General features: G+C 42.1%; 1 protein-coding gene across 6 annotated transcripts in view; it reads right to left on the bottom strand.

Moving 5' to 3' along the window:
- The window catches only part of UXS1 (UDP-glucuronate decarboxylase 1), a 63,220-nt gene extending 58,867 nt beyond the window's left edge, over positions 1–4,353 (bottom strand). For all 6 annotated transcript variants that reach the window (XM_054381293.1, XM_054381309.1, XM_054381301.1 and 3 more), the window contains exon 1: positions 4,257–4,353. In XM_054381293.1, coding sequence (XP_054237268.1) covers positions 4,257–4,353 — 97 coding nt within the window. The remainder of the gene's footprint in view (positions 1–4,256) is intronic.
- Positions 4,354–17,231: the final 12,878 nt, after the last annotated feature.

Raw genomic sequence — 17,231 nt, 5'->3', positions numbered from 1 at the left:
CAGAACAAAACATGCAGTAGCATTTAACCTCCATTTTGAACACATGCAAGACAGGCAACATGCAAGGGGCTAGTAAGATTCAAATTGAAATCTTACTCACACCTTGATATTCTGAGAAGAGCACATTATACATTCTTCATGGTTCATGGAAATCTGACAAAAACAAATGGCTAACCTTGTAAAAAAAAAAAAAAAAAGGATAACAACCATGGAAACTAACAATGCTGGGAGAAGTCAAGCCACTACACTGCAGGATGTTTTTACCTTGTGCTTTTAAGTTAGTTTTAGTAACTGCTGTACCTTATGAAGGTAACAAATTCTTAATATTTGATCTTATGACAGAACTCTAATATGCATTCTTTTTTTTCCCCTTGGAAAAGGAATAATGGTACTGACATACTTCCTGAGAACTATTTGATCTACAAATGAGAAAGAGAACTTCTTTACCATAAGCAGAGCTCTTACTTTATTTTCATTAATAATGTGCAACTCCCTTGTTATACCAAGACATCCGCAGATTATTTCCAGTGGCACCAAGATTAAAGCAAACCATGCAAATTGATGAGCTCTGACCTTTAAATGCTGGCTACAAGGTTTTACAGTATTATTTCCAAAAATTTAATTAAGGTCCAAATTCTACAATGGCCTTACTAAAGCATCTCAGCATGCCCATGTAAAGCTGAATAAACATGTAAAACTTTGAAGGGAACAAGTTTAAGGTGTCTCATGTTTTGACATACCAACCCACTAACAGGTGGCCTTTTTAAAAAAGCAACAACTAACTCTCAGCTCCCGCAGAAGTTACTCATATAATGATGACACTGGATGTTTTCAATTTTGTTTCTTACAATATCTACTTAATATATTACTGTTTTATCATCTGTCTACATTTTTTCATTATGAACAATAAAAATCAATTAAATCCACTTGTGTTTATAATCACCTCATATTTTTAAGCTGTGGTTTCTCAACAGCTTCAAGATGATGCAAGCGCAGCCTGAGACTCAAAGAATTTGTTACAGTCCACCTCCACACACACCCCCTACTCCCCCCTCTGGTTAGTGCTACCACTGCAGTTATCTTGCTAGGGGTTAAATCAGAGAAAAGCTATAGCAGAAGACTTTATCCCTTTAAAAGGGCAATGAAAATTCAACATTTGGGCAAGCCTTCCCATTATATACAGCAGAGCACAGCCATGCAATGCTCACATAAGGAGATGGCACAGCAAATGAGTTAAGATAATTCTGAAAAATATTGGGGAAAAAACCCCCAACGACTGACTAGCATTCTACCAGACGACAGCGATTCAGACAGCTCACTAGCTCCACTACCTCCACTATCATCACTTGACCAAGAAAATTACCCTTTTCACCTAGACTTTGCAGATAAGGCAAACAACTGTTACTCAAACTCTGATCACTTCAGTTTCGCCAAGGAGCAATTGCTTAAGCTACAACAGCTTTCAATTGCCTGTTGCACAGAAATGCTACTTTTGGATTCTACTTTTATATACACAAACTATGCAAGTTTCAAGTGAACAATGTTAAAAAAACCAAAAATTAGGTTTACAAAAATAAGACATCAAGTACTACTTGATTTCAAACCCAGACGTAAATAAGTATCCTCCTTACTCTAAGTCCATGAAAAGAGTTCTAGGTATCTTTAGCATAAACCTGACTGCACACCTCATGTCATGGTGGTACTTCAACCAATGTCAACAAGACTCCTTAAGCAAGACACTAACTTTAGACCTGTAAAAAACATGGGATGGCAACACTGCCAACAGTACTCCCAGCTGCCCATTTCATCACTGCACCACCTCCTCAGTTGGGCCAAAAGAGCTGGCTGAATATCCACATTGTCAAATGGTTGCAATCTGAAAAAATAATCTTAGTCCAGACTAGATACTTTACCAGGTGCACAGCAGAGAAATTTAAGTCCTTGTACATGGTGGATACTGGGGAAATGGAAAATGTGGATTAGGGCTACATAAGCCAGCCTTGCCATCCAACACCATGTGCTATGAAACTACCAAGAAAGCCATTCAATGGCTCAAGAACAAGATAGTTGAGAGCTTCTCAGTTTCACACACAAACCGACAAAATGGCACTATCAAAAAGTCCTATCTCCTAGGTCATTAAAAAATAATGTCCTTGCCAAGGATTTCATTCTCTGTAACATAATATGCTCCAAATCTGATTACCCATGTACTAACTCTGAATGGAAATTCATGGAAAGGAGGTGCAGAGCCTGAAAACACTTAGTCATTTGGAGAGTACTTGAGAAACAAGGAATGTAAGAAGTGCCAACACCTACACCAGCAGCTCAGTTTTCTCAGATTCTGTGCTATTTTAGTCTGGCATTATCTGACTGCAACCAGAGCACAGTGATGATTCAGTAATATTTTAAGGAGCACACTTTTAGGATAGGGGAATGGGATCATAATTACTTCCATAGAAAACAAAAACATAGTCTCTCTAGAATCTATGAGAACAGTGGCATCTGTTAGCATGCTATATTGAAGACACATGAGTTTTAACTAATGACTCTACTACTTTTGAGCACTAGTCAATTGAAAATACAGCAACCTGACATGTTAAGATTTGCAAAACCCAACCATCTCCAATCAGATACCAACATATCCCCTTTTTAAGCTTCCTTAAGGCTAATTTTGTGAGTAAAGCTAGAAAGCAAACACCAACTGTTTATAGAATCCAATCAGTAGCCAGGTCCCAAAGACCGTATCAATTTGTCACTCAATCCCATCACTTTCACAGTAGCCTATTAATTTCATTCTCCAAATAAAGTACAATTTTTGACAAAACATCAAACCCTTTCAAAATAAGAACAGACATTACACTGCCCTAGCTTCAGTGGGCATGGGGCCTAAAGCCACTTGGATGAACTGTCACAAGAGTCACACAACCTCAACAATAACAGCAGTATCTAAGCAATGGGATCCTGCAAACACAGCAACATAAGGTATTAAAGAGAATTGCTATGTTTTGTCTCTGTGGTAGGAAACACCACCTCTTCAGCCAGGTTACTTCAGTTGTGCCTCTCCAAACAGAAAGGGAGGATCCTAAATCTAATGCACACACCCATCCCACGAGCTAATTCACCCATGTGTATTTTGAAGCATCAAAACGCTTGTCCCTAGGTAAGCTGACAAGACTTCAAAGACCCTTCCTTATGGTGTTCCGTGCACATTAAATCTACCAAAGTCTAAAAGCAAGATAACCTAATATAAAGTAAACTGAATATGAAAAATTAAACAGAAAAAATCTGGAAAAGAAAGGAAAGAGAGCCGAGAGGACCACATTATAAAATCCAGGACTATCTGACTCATGTCTGATAATTGAAGTCATAATCATCACTGTCAGCAGCTATACTAAGATTCTCCCAAGTACCTTTATGCTTCTCTTCAGGCTCTTAAGACTCCAGCTACGTGATAAGCTAACAAACACTTCTTTAGTCCCCAGAAGACATCGGAGGATTTTACAAAAAGCAAACATGAGGCCTGCCCTGTAAAACTTCCTAGCAGGCTCACCTCACACAGCTACCAGGTTACGATTAAGGCGGACAAAGAGCGGTCTGAGAAACGGCTGCGGAAATATCCTGGAGCCACGTCTCGCTCACACCGCTCCCCCTCTGCCCAGGCACCTCGGCAGCATGCCCACCCCACCTCACGCCCGGGCTTCGGCTTGAAGGCCGGCTGCTTGCCGCATGTCGCCGGCAAGCCACCGAGTGCCCCTTCCCGCGGGTTACCAAGGGGAAGCGCGGCCGACAGCCCCCAGAAGAAACCTCCCGCAGCGCCAGCGTCTCCCCACAGGGCAGCCGAGGGGACACAGTGGGGTTCTGCCCGCTCAAACCCTCGGGACAGATTAGGGGAAGGCTGCCTAACGGGGACCCCTGGGACAACCCGCCCGGCGGCTCTGCGAGCATGCCCCGCCACGGCCTAGCCGGCTACCCGCCGGACGTGGGAAAGTTTCGGCAGCGCGGGGAGGCGGGAAAGGGAGGAAGCCCTTAGCCCCGCTGCCCAGCGACAGAGCGGCCGTGGGGACACCCCCTTCGCCGCCGGAACAGCCGCGCTGCGGCGCCTCGTAACAGGACAGTGCAACGGGGCGCGCAAGGAGAAGCCGCCACCTCCTCCTCCCCCGATCCCCACGGCCGGCGACAGAGAGCATGGAAACCCAGGAGCGCCCGGCCAGTGGGCAAATGAATGACTGGGCCAGACCCACCGCCTGCTCACTCACAGGCGACATAGGCGACGAAGGCGAGTCCCATAAGCAGCTTCATCCTCCTCCGGTTGATGGCAGTCAACAGGCGCAGCAGCGGCCCCTTGCTCACCATGCCCAGAGGCACGCAGCGCCAGGCGCCTGCACGACCGGCCACGCCACCGGGCTCGCTGCCGCGCGCCGCCACCCAGCGCTCGGCTCGGCTCAGCTCCCCGTACCCGGGGAGCCCGGGAACCACTCGCGCAGGCGCAACAGCTCCCCCTCCCCTTCCTTTCCCCCGCGGTGGATGCAATTGGCGGCCAACGGCGGCCGGAGCGGTGGTGGTGCCGCCGCGTGGCGCATGCGTGGGGCGCTGCCGCCGAGGGGCAACGGGGGCGGCGGCGGGCCTGGGTGGCGAGGTGCGGCAGGGGGGTTCTATATTCTTGCTTCAGGCGATGGGCTCTTGGCAAGCGGCTGCCTGGAGGGTATCCACTTCCCACAGAGCGTGTTTGAGAGGAAGGGAGGGTACCCGCACCTTCTCCATGTTTCTGGCCTGGCCTTTCACGGTGCCTCAGTGTTGACGGTCTTGGTCACCTGTTTCCTCCTGCCGTGGTGGCACTTGAGTGGCCACCTGCCTGGGTGTGTCACGCTGTCTTCTTCAGCACCTGGTATTTTGAAAGCACCGTTGGCTGCATCCAAAATGTCCTTTCCATGTATGCATACATCTCTTTGCTACTGTAAACGAGAAATTGTAGGATTTTTTTCCCCCTAAAATTAATAGGCTATGAATTTCTCTCTGTTTGGGATAGCAAGATTGCTATTAAAGTTACTATTAAATGGTTTACATTTCCACTACAGCTTCCATCGAAAGTCCTTGTGGCCTGTTGCAAACAGCAATTTCATATTTGCCCAGAATAATAGGCACCTTCCTCACGTGTGAAAACGTTCTTTTGCCAATAAAATACACTCAACCTGAGGAGAAATTTTTCTCCACAACCCAACCTCCCCACTGGGTACTACTGCTGTCACGCAGTTCTGAGTGATTCTCTTTCTCACGCTCATCTCCCATGTGAGAAGTCTGAGAAAACAAGTGTTCTTGAGTTAAATTACTAGATTCGATCATTTAATTATAGTAGAGAAATGCAGCTTGTTTACACCAAAGAAACCATGACCTCAGTCAGAAACCCACAGAGTTCATGGGACCTAATCCATCCTCATTATGAGGACTAAAGTCAGTCAGATGTGCTGAGAGTCTTGAAAGATGCAGTAAGATGCTATTCAGTGTGATTAAGAACATCCTCCTGTGGTCCAGAGAGGCAAAGTGACTTTATTCAGGAAGCCTCGAGAATTGAAATTTCCTAACTCCTAACCCTGTGCTTTGATTATAAGGCCACACCTTGCCTCTGGACTTTAATTTCCTCTGATATGCCTGTTGATTCCACTGCTTGTAGCCATGTAGAGAAAAGGGAATAAAAATATCACCATTTAAAACACAATCTAGCAGCAAATTTATCTGTGTAATAATCACTTGGATAGTAACAGTTTTATACCAGAGTAATTTTGCCATTAAAAAGCTGATCAGTACTGCATGAAAGCTGGAGAGTATTAGAGGAGTATTATTCCCTTCATGCACCTCAAATTCGCCTTGTTTGCAGTCGGGATTTTCCATAATGGCATCTACATACACAATACCAATTCCTCAAGCCTTCAGGGGTAGGCAAGACACTTAATAGTTGCCCTGCCCTAAGATGGACTATGCAATCTGTGACTCCACCACGCTGCCTGCATAAGACACCTTACTTGGCACCACACTCAGTGTTCAACCCTATTTTTATGCAGAAACATGTTGAGTCAGGCTTCTAGCCATGAAGATGGGAAAAAGGAGAGCAAAGGAGCAGAATACTTTATGGATCTTCTTAGTGGAGGAGACTTGAAGCGCATGGGCAGCAGCCTGACTGTGCTCTCTACAGGGCCAGCTGTTTGTCTTGCATGACACCAGAGCCAGCTGTGTCATTCTCCAAGTGTAGAGGATCACAGGATTACAGGATGTTAGAGGTTGGAAGGGACCTCTGGAGATCTTTGAGTCCAAACCCCCTCTGCCAGAGCAAGAGCATAGAATCTACTGCAGGTCACACAGGAACACATCCAGATGGGTCTTGAAAGTCTCCAGAAAAGGAGACTCCACAACCTCTCTGGGAATCCTGTTCCAGTGCTCTGTGACCCTTACAGTAAAGAAATTCTTCCTCATGTTGAGGTGGAACTTCCTGTGCTGTAGTTTACATCCATTGCCCCATGTCCTATCCCAGGGCACAAGTGAGAGGAGGCTGTCCCTTCCTTCTTGACACCCAGCCCTCATATATTTATATACATTTATTAGATCCCCTCTCAGTCTTCTCCTCTCGCCTGGGACTAAAAAACCCCAAGTCTCTCAACCTTTCCTCGTAAGGCACCGGCTCTAGTCCTTTAATCATCCTCGTAGCCCTCCATTGGACTTTTTCAAGTAGATTCCTGTCCCTGCTGAACTGAGGAGCCCAAAACTGGATGCAATATTCTAGGTGGAGTCTCACTAGAGCAGAGTAGAGGGGGAGGAGAACATCTCTTGATCTGCTGGACACACTCTTCTTAACTCACCCCAGGATCCTATTGGCCTTCTTGGCCACAAGGGCACATTGCTGACTCATGGATAACTTGTTATTCACCAGGACTTCCAGGTCCTTCTCCACAGGGCTGCTCTCTAGCAGATCACCTCCTAACCTGTATTGGTGCAGTTTGTTATTCTTTCCCAGATGAAGGACTCTGCACTTATCCTTGTTGAACCTCATTAGTTCCTCTTTGTCCAGCTCTTCAGTCTATCCAAGTGTCACTGAATGGCTGCACGGACTTCAGGTATGTCAGCCAAGCCTCCCAGTTTCAAATCATCAGCAAACTTGCTGAGCAGACACTCTGTCTGTCCTGTCATCATTGTCATTGTCCAGAGAAAGAGGGATGATACAGTTTTGAGTGCTGACTCAGGAGTGCACTATAGATCATGGCGTAGGCATCCATCTACCATCTTCAGGTCATTATCTTAATAAGGCTGATAGCATGGCTTCAGCTAATGAAAATCCTCTTTGGTCTGGTTTGCAGGCAATATACCTTGTATCTTGTACTGCAGTTTTTGACTTTAGCTCTCAAAATGCTTTATGAGGCCATTTTGATTTTTTATTTCACTAAACCACAGCCTGTAAAACAATGGGTTTAAACAATGGTTGTTTTTAAATAATTTTTTTAACGATTCAAGATGTGCAGGTGTATCTATCTGAATGACCAGAATGAGCTTAAAATTCACAGCACCCCTGCAATGTTCTTTTCCTTGATATCAGAACTGTGCAATTACCCAACTATTGTTCTAGAATCAAGAAAAAAAAAAAAAGCCAACGAACCAACCACAACAAACACACACACACATACACACAAAACCCAACCAACCAAAAAAAAAAACCAACCCACCAACAAACAACTGCCACAGTTTGCATGATTTCCACACAATGCCATGTTAGGGAGACTCTTCTGCCATGTGTAAATTCAGGGAAGATTTTGTCTTTCTGTTCAAGTCATGTTTCTGCAAGAGATGATATTCCACTGTATGATCTGGGAAACAGAAGTGAACCCTGGACACTGAGACCTGAGCAGAGAGAATTCCTATGTGAGAGATAAGGAAAGGAATTGCAAATGACTGAAAAAATCCTAAAATAAAAATATGCCACTACTACCACACTCCTATCATCTCTTCTGACTTTGGTCTCAAGGTTAGTTAAGGCTGAATGTAGCCAAGAAAGTAACACAGAGATTGTTGTGCAGCTATGCGTGCACTTCTTCACCATTCAGCTGTATCCTATGGCTAGTAATACTTACCTGGGGGAAATAATTCGGCTCTTGGTCCTTCTCTAATAAATTTGCAGATTTTTCTGTGGACTATCACTCTTGTGCAGCATCAGAACAACAATCTGCTCATACAACCCCTGGATAATCTTGAAAAACTAATGCTATTCTGTATGCACAGATGTGCATACATAAAAATGTGTGAAAATAGATTTTTTTTTCAAAAAACATTGGAATGTGAATTTTGTTGTTTTTGGTTTTGGTGAACACTACTTTTGACAGCAAGTCATGGCATTGAGGTGAACTCAGACAAAAGATTAAAGCTAGCCACATTTCTTTTCAGAGAAAGTTAGAAGTTTAATGGCTTGTGGGTTTTTTTTTCTAAGACTACTGAAAAGAGAACATGCAGTTCTGGGAACAGAGTCAATTCTTTTAACATCTCAAAAGAAAAAGAAAGCTGCCAAGAGCTTCAGACAGTTATTATTTATTATTTGAATGGCTATGGCAGTAAACAATTTCAAATACAACTCTATCACAACTATCCTAAGTATTACATGAATGCAGAACTGAGACAATCCCAGGCCTTGAGAACACACAAAGAGACAGATCATTCAGTGAATGTAAACAAGCAAGTGTCAAAGTATGATGTGAAAATAAGTACTTAAGTACAGATTTGCAAAAATTAAGTGAATAATTTAATGATTTAGACAGAAGTTTTCAAATAATAAATTATGACACAAAATTGTTGTGTGTGTTATAAGGAAATAATTGTGTTCAAACTACAGTGCTATGGGACAGTCCCTCTATTTTTCTAACCAATTTTGTTTGATATCATGTGGAAGCAGTCCAAAGATTTCATTCTGTAAAAGTTGAGGCACCTTTTACATCTAGCATGTATAAACCCAACAGAAAACACTACTCAGAAAAGTTACTTCAGGCTCCAGTCTTGAAATCAATATACTGACCAGGTTAGAAAAACCCAGTCAAACAGCATTCCTAAATTGACTGGTAGCATTACCTACATAAAGTACTTGTTCTTGGTGATGCATTTTTAATCCTGAGGTAACTGAAGACAGCCCTGCATGTTTTCAAAGCTGGAAAAAAAGATGCTAAGGTGCTATAACTATTCTGCAAATACAGAAGGCCACATGCAAGATTCTCGGGTGACAATGAATAGCAGATAGTGGCTAAATGACTGAGAAGGAAAACTTGTGGTTGGTTAAAATGGCTGTGTCTCAAAGTTCTTTCATCATCCATCAAAGAAGCTTGTTTAGTAATCTAGGTCAGCAAGTAAGTTATTAATTCACTGCTGTTTTACATTTCATAATTTCTTCAAGCCCTTTGGAACTTTGTAGTTGGCATTGTTTACCTTAAAGCACTTGGGAAGTAGTGACTTTGAATAGATCTGTTTTGGGTTGCATTCAGTCCAGATCCTGCTGGAATTAGTACTAAAGAAGCCCATGGCTTCTTTGTGTGATGGTATAGAGCAGTCATAGCTATATGCCTCTGTTTCCTAGTGTATCACTAGCCCAGAAAGTGAACAAGAGTAAACCTATCTTGAAGTGGGCCAGGAATGTACTTGTATGTAATACGCATGTGATGTGGTGGCTGAGGACTGCTCTTTGTTAAGAAAATCCACTTGGGGCTTAACCTGGAAGTCTGTGCTGGCCACTGCAGCACTGGGAACAAGGAAGCCATTTTTCTTCTGTATCTTTATTTGCAGTAACACCTGCTGGGTATGACTTCAGCTGTTTTAATGGTATTCCATGTAAAAGTTTTGCTTTTCCTTTCTTCATGCAAGCAGATGGTTTACAAGCCACCTCTGTCACAGTGTTTCTGTGTTATACCACTGTGAGGGTTATTAGCTTAATTGCAAATAAGGGGCTGATGCTGAGTAACTGGAGCAGCAAGGTGCTAGAGAGCACATCTGCTCTGCAGTCTGGATATATCTATTGCTGTTTTGTCCTCTGAGGCAGCGAAGACTTAGTGCTGTTCAACTACTCTAATGCTATCAATAAAACAGAAAGTAAACAAGGTCATTAAAGGTGTTAGAGAACTTGTATGGTTGAATTTATAGAAAGACACTACTGAGAAGTGTCTGTATCACAGCCTGGTTGAAACATTTCGAGCACACAAATTCTTATTGATGTTTCATATTGTTCTTCTTCCACAAATTTCTCTAACTGTAGTGCCAGAGCAGTTAGATGAATTACAGAGAGAACATGTGCACTCACATATTTCTGGAATGCAACACAGAAGTATTACTAAGTTTATGTGGTCCTTATCTATAATGGCCCATTTACTTATGAAGAAGAATCTAGGATAGCTGTAAACAGAACAGCCACATGTAGCAGGCTTATCTGAATGATGGGGCAAAGTGTACCCTCAGCAAGTTTGCAGATGATACCAGATTGGGAGCAGTCACTGATACATCACAGGGCTGTGCTACCAGAGAAACCTCAACAGGCTAGAGAAATGGGCTGACAGGAACTTCACAAGTTCAACAAGAAGTGAAAAGCCCTGCACCTGAAGGTGAATAACCCCAGGCACCAGTACATGCTGGGGGCAGAACAGCTGGAAGGGACTTGAGGTTCTGGACACCAAGCCAAACAAAAGCCAGCCACGTGCCAATATGGCAAAGGTGGCTAATGGTATCTTGGGCTTCATTAGGAGGAGTGCTGCCAGCAGGTTGAGAGAGGTGATTCTTCTCCTCTACAGAACACTGGTGACACTACCACAGGTTAGCTGGAGAGACTGTGGACTTTCTGTCCTTGGAGATATTCCACAGCTGTCTGGACATGGTCCTGGACACTGGCTCTTGGTGGCACTCCTTGAGCAAGGCGTTGGGCCAGATGACCTCTAGAGGTGCCTGCCAACCTCAACCATTCTGTGATTTGTTGTTAACAAAGCAAACAAAATCATAGAACCACACGTTTTACTCAGCTGTGGACTTGTGTTCTTTTCCTGGATACAGCTGAATAGGTACAAAACCAGGTGAGTGCCTGCCTTTGTATAAATTGCTTTTAGTTATCTCAGTAGAAATGTTCATGTGAGTAAAAACACTAATAAACAGCCTTCTGTGTAACCTCACTCTCTTTTGCAATTACAGGCTTCAGAATTATAGCCTATAGTCAAGGTAATTTACAGTATCAAATTTCTGTTTTGAAACAAGGATGATTAGGAATTTCCAGATAAGTTTTCCAGTAGCTAATGAGATTTAACCAAATACACTTTCATTGCTGCCTTCTAAAGTTAAATTATGGTCTTACATAAACAGTAAATCCCCTAGTGAACACCAGTTAAATTAATTTGGAAACTGTTTTGCAGTCCACCAACCAACCAACCAAAATTAACAAAAGAACACCTGAATTTTCTTGTTATACAGAGTATAAATTCACTGCTAGTAAAAGCAGTGATTCCCAAATCATGTAAAAGCAATGTGAACTTTTGAGTAGGAAACTCATATTAACAAATATGACATTGTATAATTTTACCCTGTGCCTCTCATTGACATTGAAGAGTTATAGTGACAGTGCTTAATAAAAGCAAACAACAAAAGACAGTAAAAGTCTAATGCTTACAGTGCTTGCTTATTAGATCAAAAATAGTTATCAGGAATTTATCTTTTTATGCCAGTGCTTCTGTGAGAAGGTTTTGTAGATCAGCAAGTTAACATTTGTAGTGGTGTTACAGTGTGGTGGGCTGGAATCCCCCTCCCACATTAACAATAACCAGACTAACTCAATTTGGAAGCAAATGAAGCTGTATGTACAGGCAAAACTACAATCTATGATGAAATGCAATGAAAATGTACAAATGTACACTATTCACAACATCTACAAATATGTACAATCAACAGAAAAACACAACAAAGCCCGCTGGCCCCAGAGGGGCTGTGCTTCTTCCTCCCACCTTTCCAGAGCAAGCATGCAAAGGGGAAGAAAGCCAAGAAGCAGAGAGGTTTGTTAAACTTAGCTTGTCCAGATCAATATGTGGGTGTGTGTATTATCTCCAGCCAGAAGAGAAATGCAGAGCAGACAGACTGAGACTCCCCGTACCTTGTTTTGAGTACTGACTCTTAAACATTTCTATCTCTCCAATGGAAGTGTTTAGAATAACCTTTATTTTGCTTTCTTACACCCAACTGTGATTTATTTACATTCTTTCACTTTTCTGCTCGAACTCTGTGAGAGGAAATTAAAGGTATAGCCTTAAAACCGTCACAAGTGGGCTTCACGCTAGGTAGTAAATCTGATTAGGCCAGGCCCAAACAATACAAAATGACTTTACTGGCTCATGCACCCTTCCATTGTTAGCTATAGAAGCAATACTGTGAAGTGGTGAACTGAGGAAGGAATACAGTGAAGACAAAACTGGGAACTACATTGGGAAGTATTACTAGATCCTGAAGTTTCAACAAATGAACCACTTTGAAGCACTCTGAAATAGGTTCTGAAAAAAAGTAATTCTATCATCAGGAGACTTACATCTGACTTGTGGAGGAGGATGTAGATAAAAAGGTTTGAAACCTTTCTTCTGTGCACTTATGGTAGGCTGACTAGGTAGGAAAAGGATCTCAAACTCTAGTATCTGTTAATACAGAAGAATTTCCCAACCTAGTTGTAGTGGATTCATTTCCAGATACGGCACATGTGCGCACATAGATTATGTTGGAATAATTAATACCCTGAAAAGAATAAAGCAGTATCAGTAAGATCAGCTGTTACTAGAAATTGTGCTCTAATGTCTGTGCTGGTGATGGCTGCGATATTTTCAGACTGCATGCATACCTGTAGAAATGTATCCACCCATTCCTGTGTCTCTTTATGTTTCTCTCCTTGCTCTCCAGTCCCTTTGTCCCCTCCAGTCCCTCTGTATTTTTTTTTAATCACTGTCTTGTTTCACCTGAAAGACCATAGGTCTCAGAGATGTTAATTTCCCTATACAGGTATTCATGGTAAGTGGATGGAAAGCATGCATGTTATACTTAAGTGCTACTAAATGGCAAAGAGTCCATGCAGGAGAAAGACATTTAAACATTGTGACTGTGAGAATTTCAATCAGCTCACAATTATATATATGAAACAATCTGATCACACGACACAAACTCTTTGGAAATGAGGCTTAATTAACTGTTCTTTTTCTGGCATTAACTAATTGTTGAAGCAAAACCTAAAAGTAAAAAAAACACTGTGCCAGCTGCCTAGAAGAAAGAAAACAGTCCCCAGGAGCAGAGATATTGCAGGAGCAGATGGAAAGTAGTAAGGAAAAGGGAAAGGCAAAGCAAGTAATCTGTTGAAACTAAGAAGCTGTGCCCAAATATCTTGAAGCAGAAGCACAGTCCATGTGTCTGTCAAGAAGTTTGAGAATGCAAGGTGATAACACTCTAAAGTAGATTTTGGGTCCCTTTTTTCTTCCCACACCCAGTACTTTATGGTGTTTACAAAAAAGAAGAATTGCTTGTATGAGAAAAGAAGAAGGAAGGGTGTCCTCCACATGAATGGCACTTGAATAGTGTGCCTTGGCTCAGCCCACCCAATCTCACCCAAAATGAACTTGGCTGTAGAGACTCATACATATCACACAGCCTTTATTTGCTAAATCCAGCCAACTGGAGAGCAAATGCAAGTAAAACCAATTCTGTACTCCATCTGTCAGGTCATTCATTTTTCTCTTGCATGTTTTTGTCACATGTCAGTGAACAAAAGAACATGCCTTTGAATGGCATTGTACTCCATTTTAATTTTTTAAAGAAAATGACCATACTGAACGACTGATCAGCCATACATTCTTGTAGTTTATAGCACCTAAATTAATCCTGTAAGATTATAAAATCTGTGATACTCCTACATGTGGCACCCTTCATATTTGTCCAGCTTTAGTAAAGGCTATGCTCACATGTTTATAAGCAAAGGTATTCTGCATGGTCACTGAATAGAAATAGCTATGCCTGAACAAAAACTGTATAAAACCCCCAGTTATTAAGGACCTCTGATGCCCTTCATTGAGGTCATGTTGTTTGGGGAATAGTTACAGTTTATTACCAGGGTAAAGAAACATGTCTTTTCAGCAGTAATTGTTACCTATATTGTACTCTGCAATTAGTTAAGATGCAATAGATAGGACCACTGTCCTTCACTGGGAGCTGAAGGACATCCTAATACCAAATTCCTGATGTTCCTCACTGTTTGGTCTCAGAACACTTATAAAATCTTCATTAGAGTGCAACAGCTGATAAAACAGCACAAAAATCTTTGTATTCCCAGCTTTTGTGTGCCATGTGGTATGTCCCACTGCCAATTTTGATGACTCCTATGGGTTCATATGCTGATAGACATGCACTGCAGAGGTGGCTACAATGTCCAGTTAGAGGTAGGGGTCTGGTCAGGCTTTCTGTACACTCATATGAAATGTCTCACTGTTTTTGCAAATAGTTCCTTTCCACCTGTTGGTCTACTTGGCATGGAAACTCAAAAGGCTATCAATATTCATTAATCAAATAGGAAACATGAGGGCTGAAAGGAGAGAGAGAGTTAGGAGGTCTTTTGGTGTAATGGCTTTTTATACTTTCTAACTTGTATTTTCAATTACTTTGTCTCAAAATACTGCTTTCAGCACTAAGACTGTCCCTGGGGATTGCTTCTTCTTGAGATTCTTAGTTTTTTACTTACAGCTTTTCAAGAATTAATTTTGCCAAAAACATACAGACCCTTCCTCAGATGTCTTTCCTTTCTAAACCCCAGACAGCATGGAAAGGTAGAGCTCTAAATACAGTGAAGCAACCAGTACAGAAGTACAGAATTTATGCATCCCTGCAATAAAAACAGAGCAAGTGCTCACTCTACAGCTCAGATCTTCGATTTACCCATTGAAATACTTTGTCTTGAACCTGATCAATTTTATTCTTTGAAATCAATCCCTAGAAGTGAGGCTGTTAGGGGAATTTTTTCATTCTTTTGATCCTTTCTATTAGCATCATGCAGAAAATCTTCCCAGTTGACAGCATAGACAATTTAAAGAAAGTAAGTAAAGCCTTTAGACCAATTAATGCAAGTCACAGAAAAAGTGTTCGTGGCTGCATATTTTTCAGACTTCAGTAGTTTAATTGCCTCTTGAGCCTGATGAGGTGTTGATCTCGGCTAGATTGCAATAGCTGAGCCTCCTCTGGCAATAACTTAGAAATGGAAATAGAGTAATTATCATCTGGCCATCCAGTTTTCCAAAGACCTGGGGAAATGTTATTTAAAATCTCTCCCATCAGCAGAAGTGATCATATAATTTGTACAATTCTACTTCAATCTGATAAAATTAAGAAAGGTCTATTTATAATCTACCTACTCACTGCTTGGTTTGGACATAGGAATCATTATTTAGTTCTGTTAATACTGTCTCCTTCCAATCCTACAGCAGCAGCCTAACTCAAGGGAAGGGAATACAAGAGCCAAGGGGCTGCCACTCAGTCAGAGAGCTGAATACATAGTATCTTACCCCTCTCACAGAATACACTTTTTCACAGCCTGTGAATTTAATGGGACCTGTACATACAAAACATGCCTTTTCTGAATGTGGGTCACCACCAAGTTACTAAAGAGCCTCATACAAGAAATCAGGTGAATTCCTTGAAGCACAAGTTAAAAACAAGGAAAGCAAGGAAAGTAAATTTCAAGAGAGCGAATCACTGAGAGTGGTTTGTTGCAAACACAGTGTTAAGCCACATATTTAATGACCAAATCATAGACTCATTCCAGTTGGAAAAGACCCTTAATATCATCTAGTCCCATGGCTGACCTAACACTACCAAGTCCAAACTATGTCCCTAAGCCCCACATCTATGTGTCTTTTAAACACCTCCAATGACTTCCCTGGGAAGCCTGTGCTTGATAATCCTTGCAGTGAAGACATTTTTCCTGATATCCAATCTAAACCTCCTCTGGCACAACTTGAGGCCATTTCCTCTTGTCGTATCGCTTGTTACTACGGAGAAAAGACTGACACCTACTTGCTACAACCTCCTTTCAGGTAATTGTAGAGAGTGATAAACCCTAGCCTCCTTTGCTCCAACCTAAACAACCCTGTTCCCTCAGCCACTTCTTAGAAACCCTTCAGCAGCTTTGTTGCACTTCTTTAGTTTTGGTATAGGTCCCAAAATAAACTCTGGGTGATAACGAAAGATTCATGAATGCTGAAGCACAATCTTGTCTGATGGTTCTAATGGAAACTACCTCACTTCTGTGCAGATCTTTTCATGTTGTTTAAATGAAACATCCAGGTGGTGCATTTAGAGAAGGATAAATTTGGTAAGAGACGAATCCCCTTGTGTTCTAGCTGGTCCCCAGAGATTAAAGGGACTAGGGGCAGCTGGACTTATCTCTTAATAGGTATGCCGATTACAGCCCTATCTGCCCAACACCAGATAGCCAAACAGCCCGTCTGCTGTAGGTCTGGCTGCATTCAAAAGAAGGAATCAGGTGCATGAATAGTACAGTTTATTCATACGCAACACAGAGATTCCTTAGCTTGCCAGTGATAGACACACTGAACTATGGAAGCGCTCTATAGCTCTAAACTACAACTGCAATCACATACTTAATCTCCTAGGGAAGCACTTAACTGAGGTCACAAATCTTACCCAAAAAGTGTCCCTTCTGGGTGATGGGGCAAACCTGGCAATCTGTCCTGGCTATTTGGCAAGGAATTCTCAATCCCCTCTAAATGAGCTATGAAATTGGGACAATATTTATACCTCATTATCTACCAATGTGCAGAGTGTGGGGATGGGACTGCAGTCAAGTCATCATTCCTGGTGGTCAACCAGTTGTTTCTTTATCAGCTGCACAAGACGTTTCTTGTTTTCTTGGTGTGACTCCTCTGGTCAGCAGTGCTGCAGATGATAAGTAGAAGAATGGAGCAGTGGGCTTTTTCCTTGACCCTTCTATTCCCCTTGTTACCATGGCAACAATGACCACCAGATCACCACCCAGCCAGCCCCTGTGCCTGCTCTGGTTACCATGTGTTTATCAACAACATTGGGCTTGGTATTTTTTCTATTATTTTATGTTTCCAACACAACACCAGACAGTAATCCAACTACCAAACATGAATTCCAGAAAGCTCTAGTCTTCTGTACTTTCCACTGAAAAATGCACTTGCAGA

Source organism: Indicator indicator, chromosome 1, assembly GCF_027791375.1.
Source record: "Indicator indicator isolate 239-I01 chromosome 1, UM_Iind_1.1, whole genome shotgun sequence".
Classification (NCBI taxonomy): Eukaryota; Metazoa; Chordata; class Aves; order Piciformes; family Indicatoridae; genus Indicator; species Indicator indicator.
The sequence above is the reverse complement of the archived record's forward strand: the minus strand, read 5'-3'. Positions and strand labels throughout refer to the sequence as shown.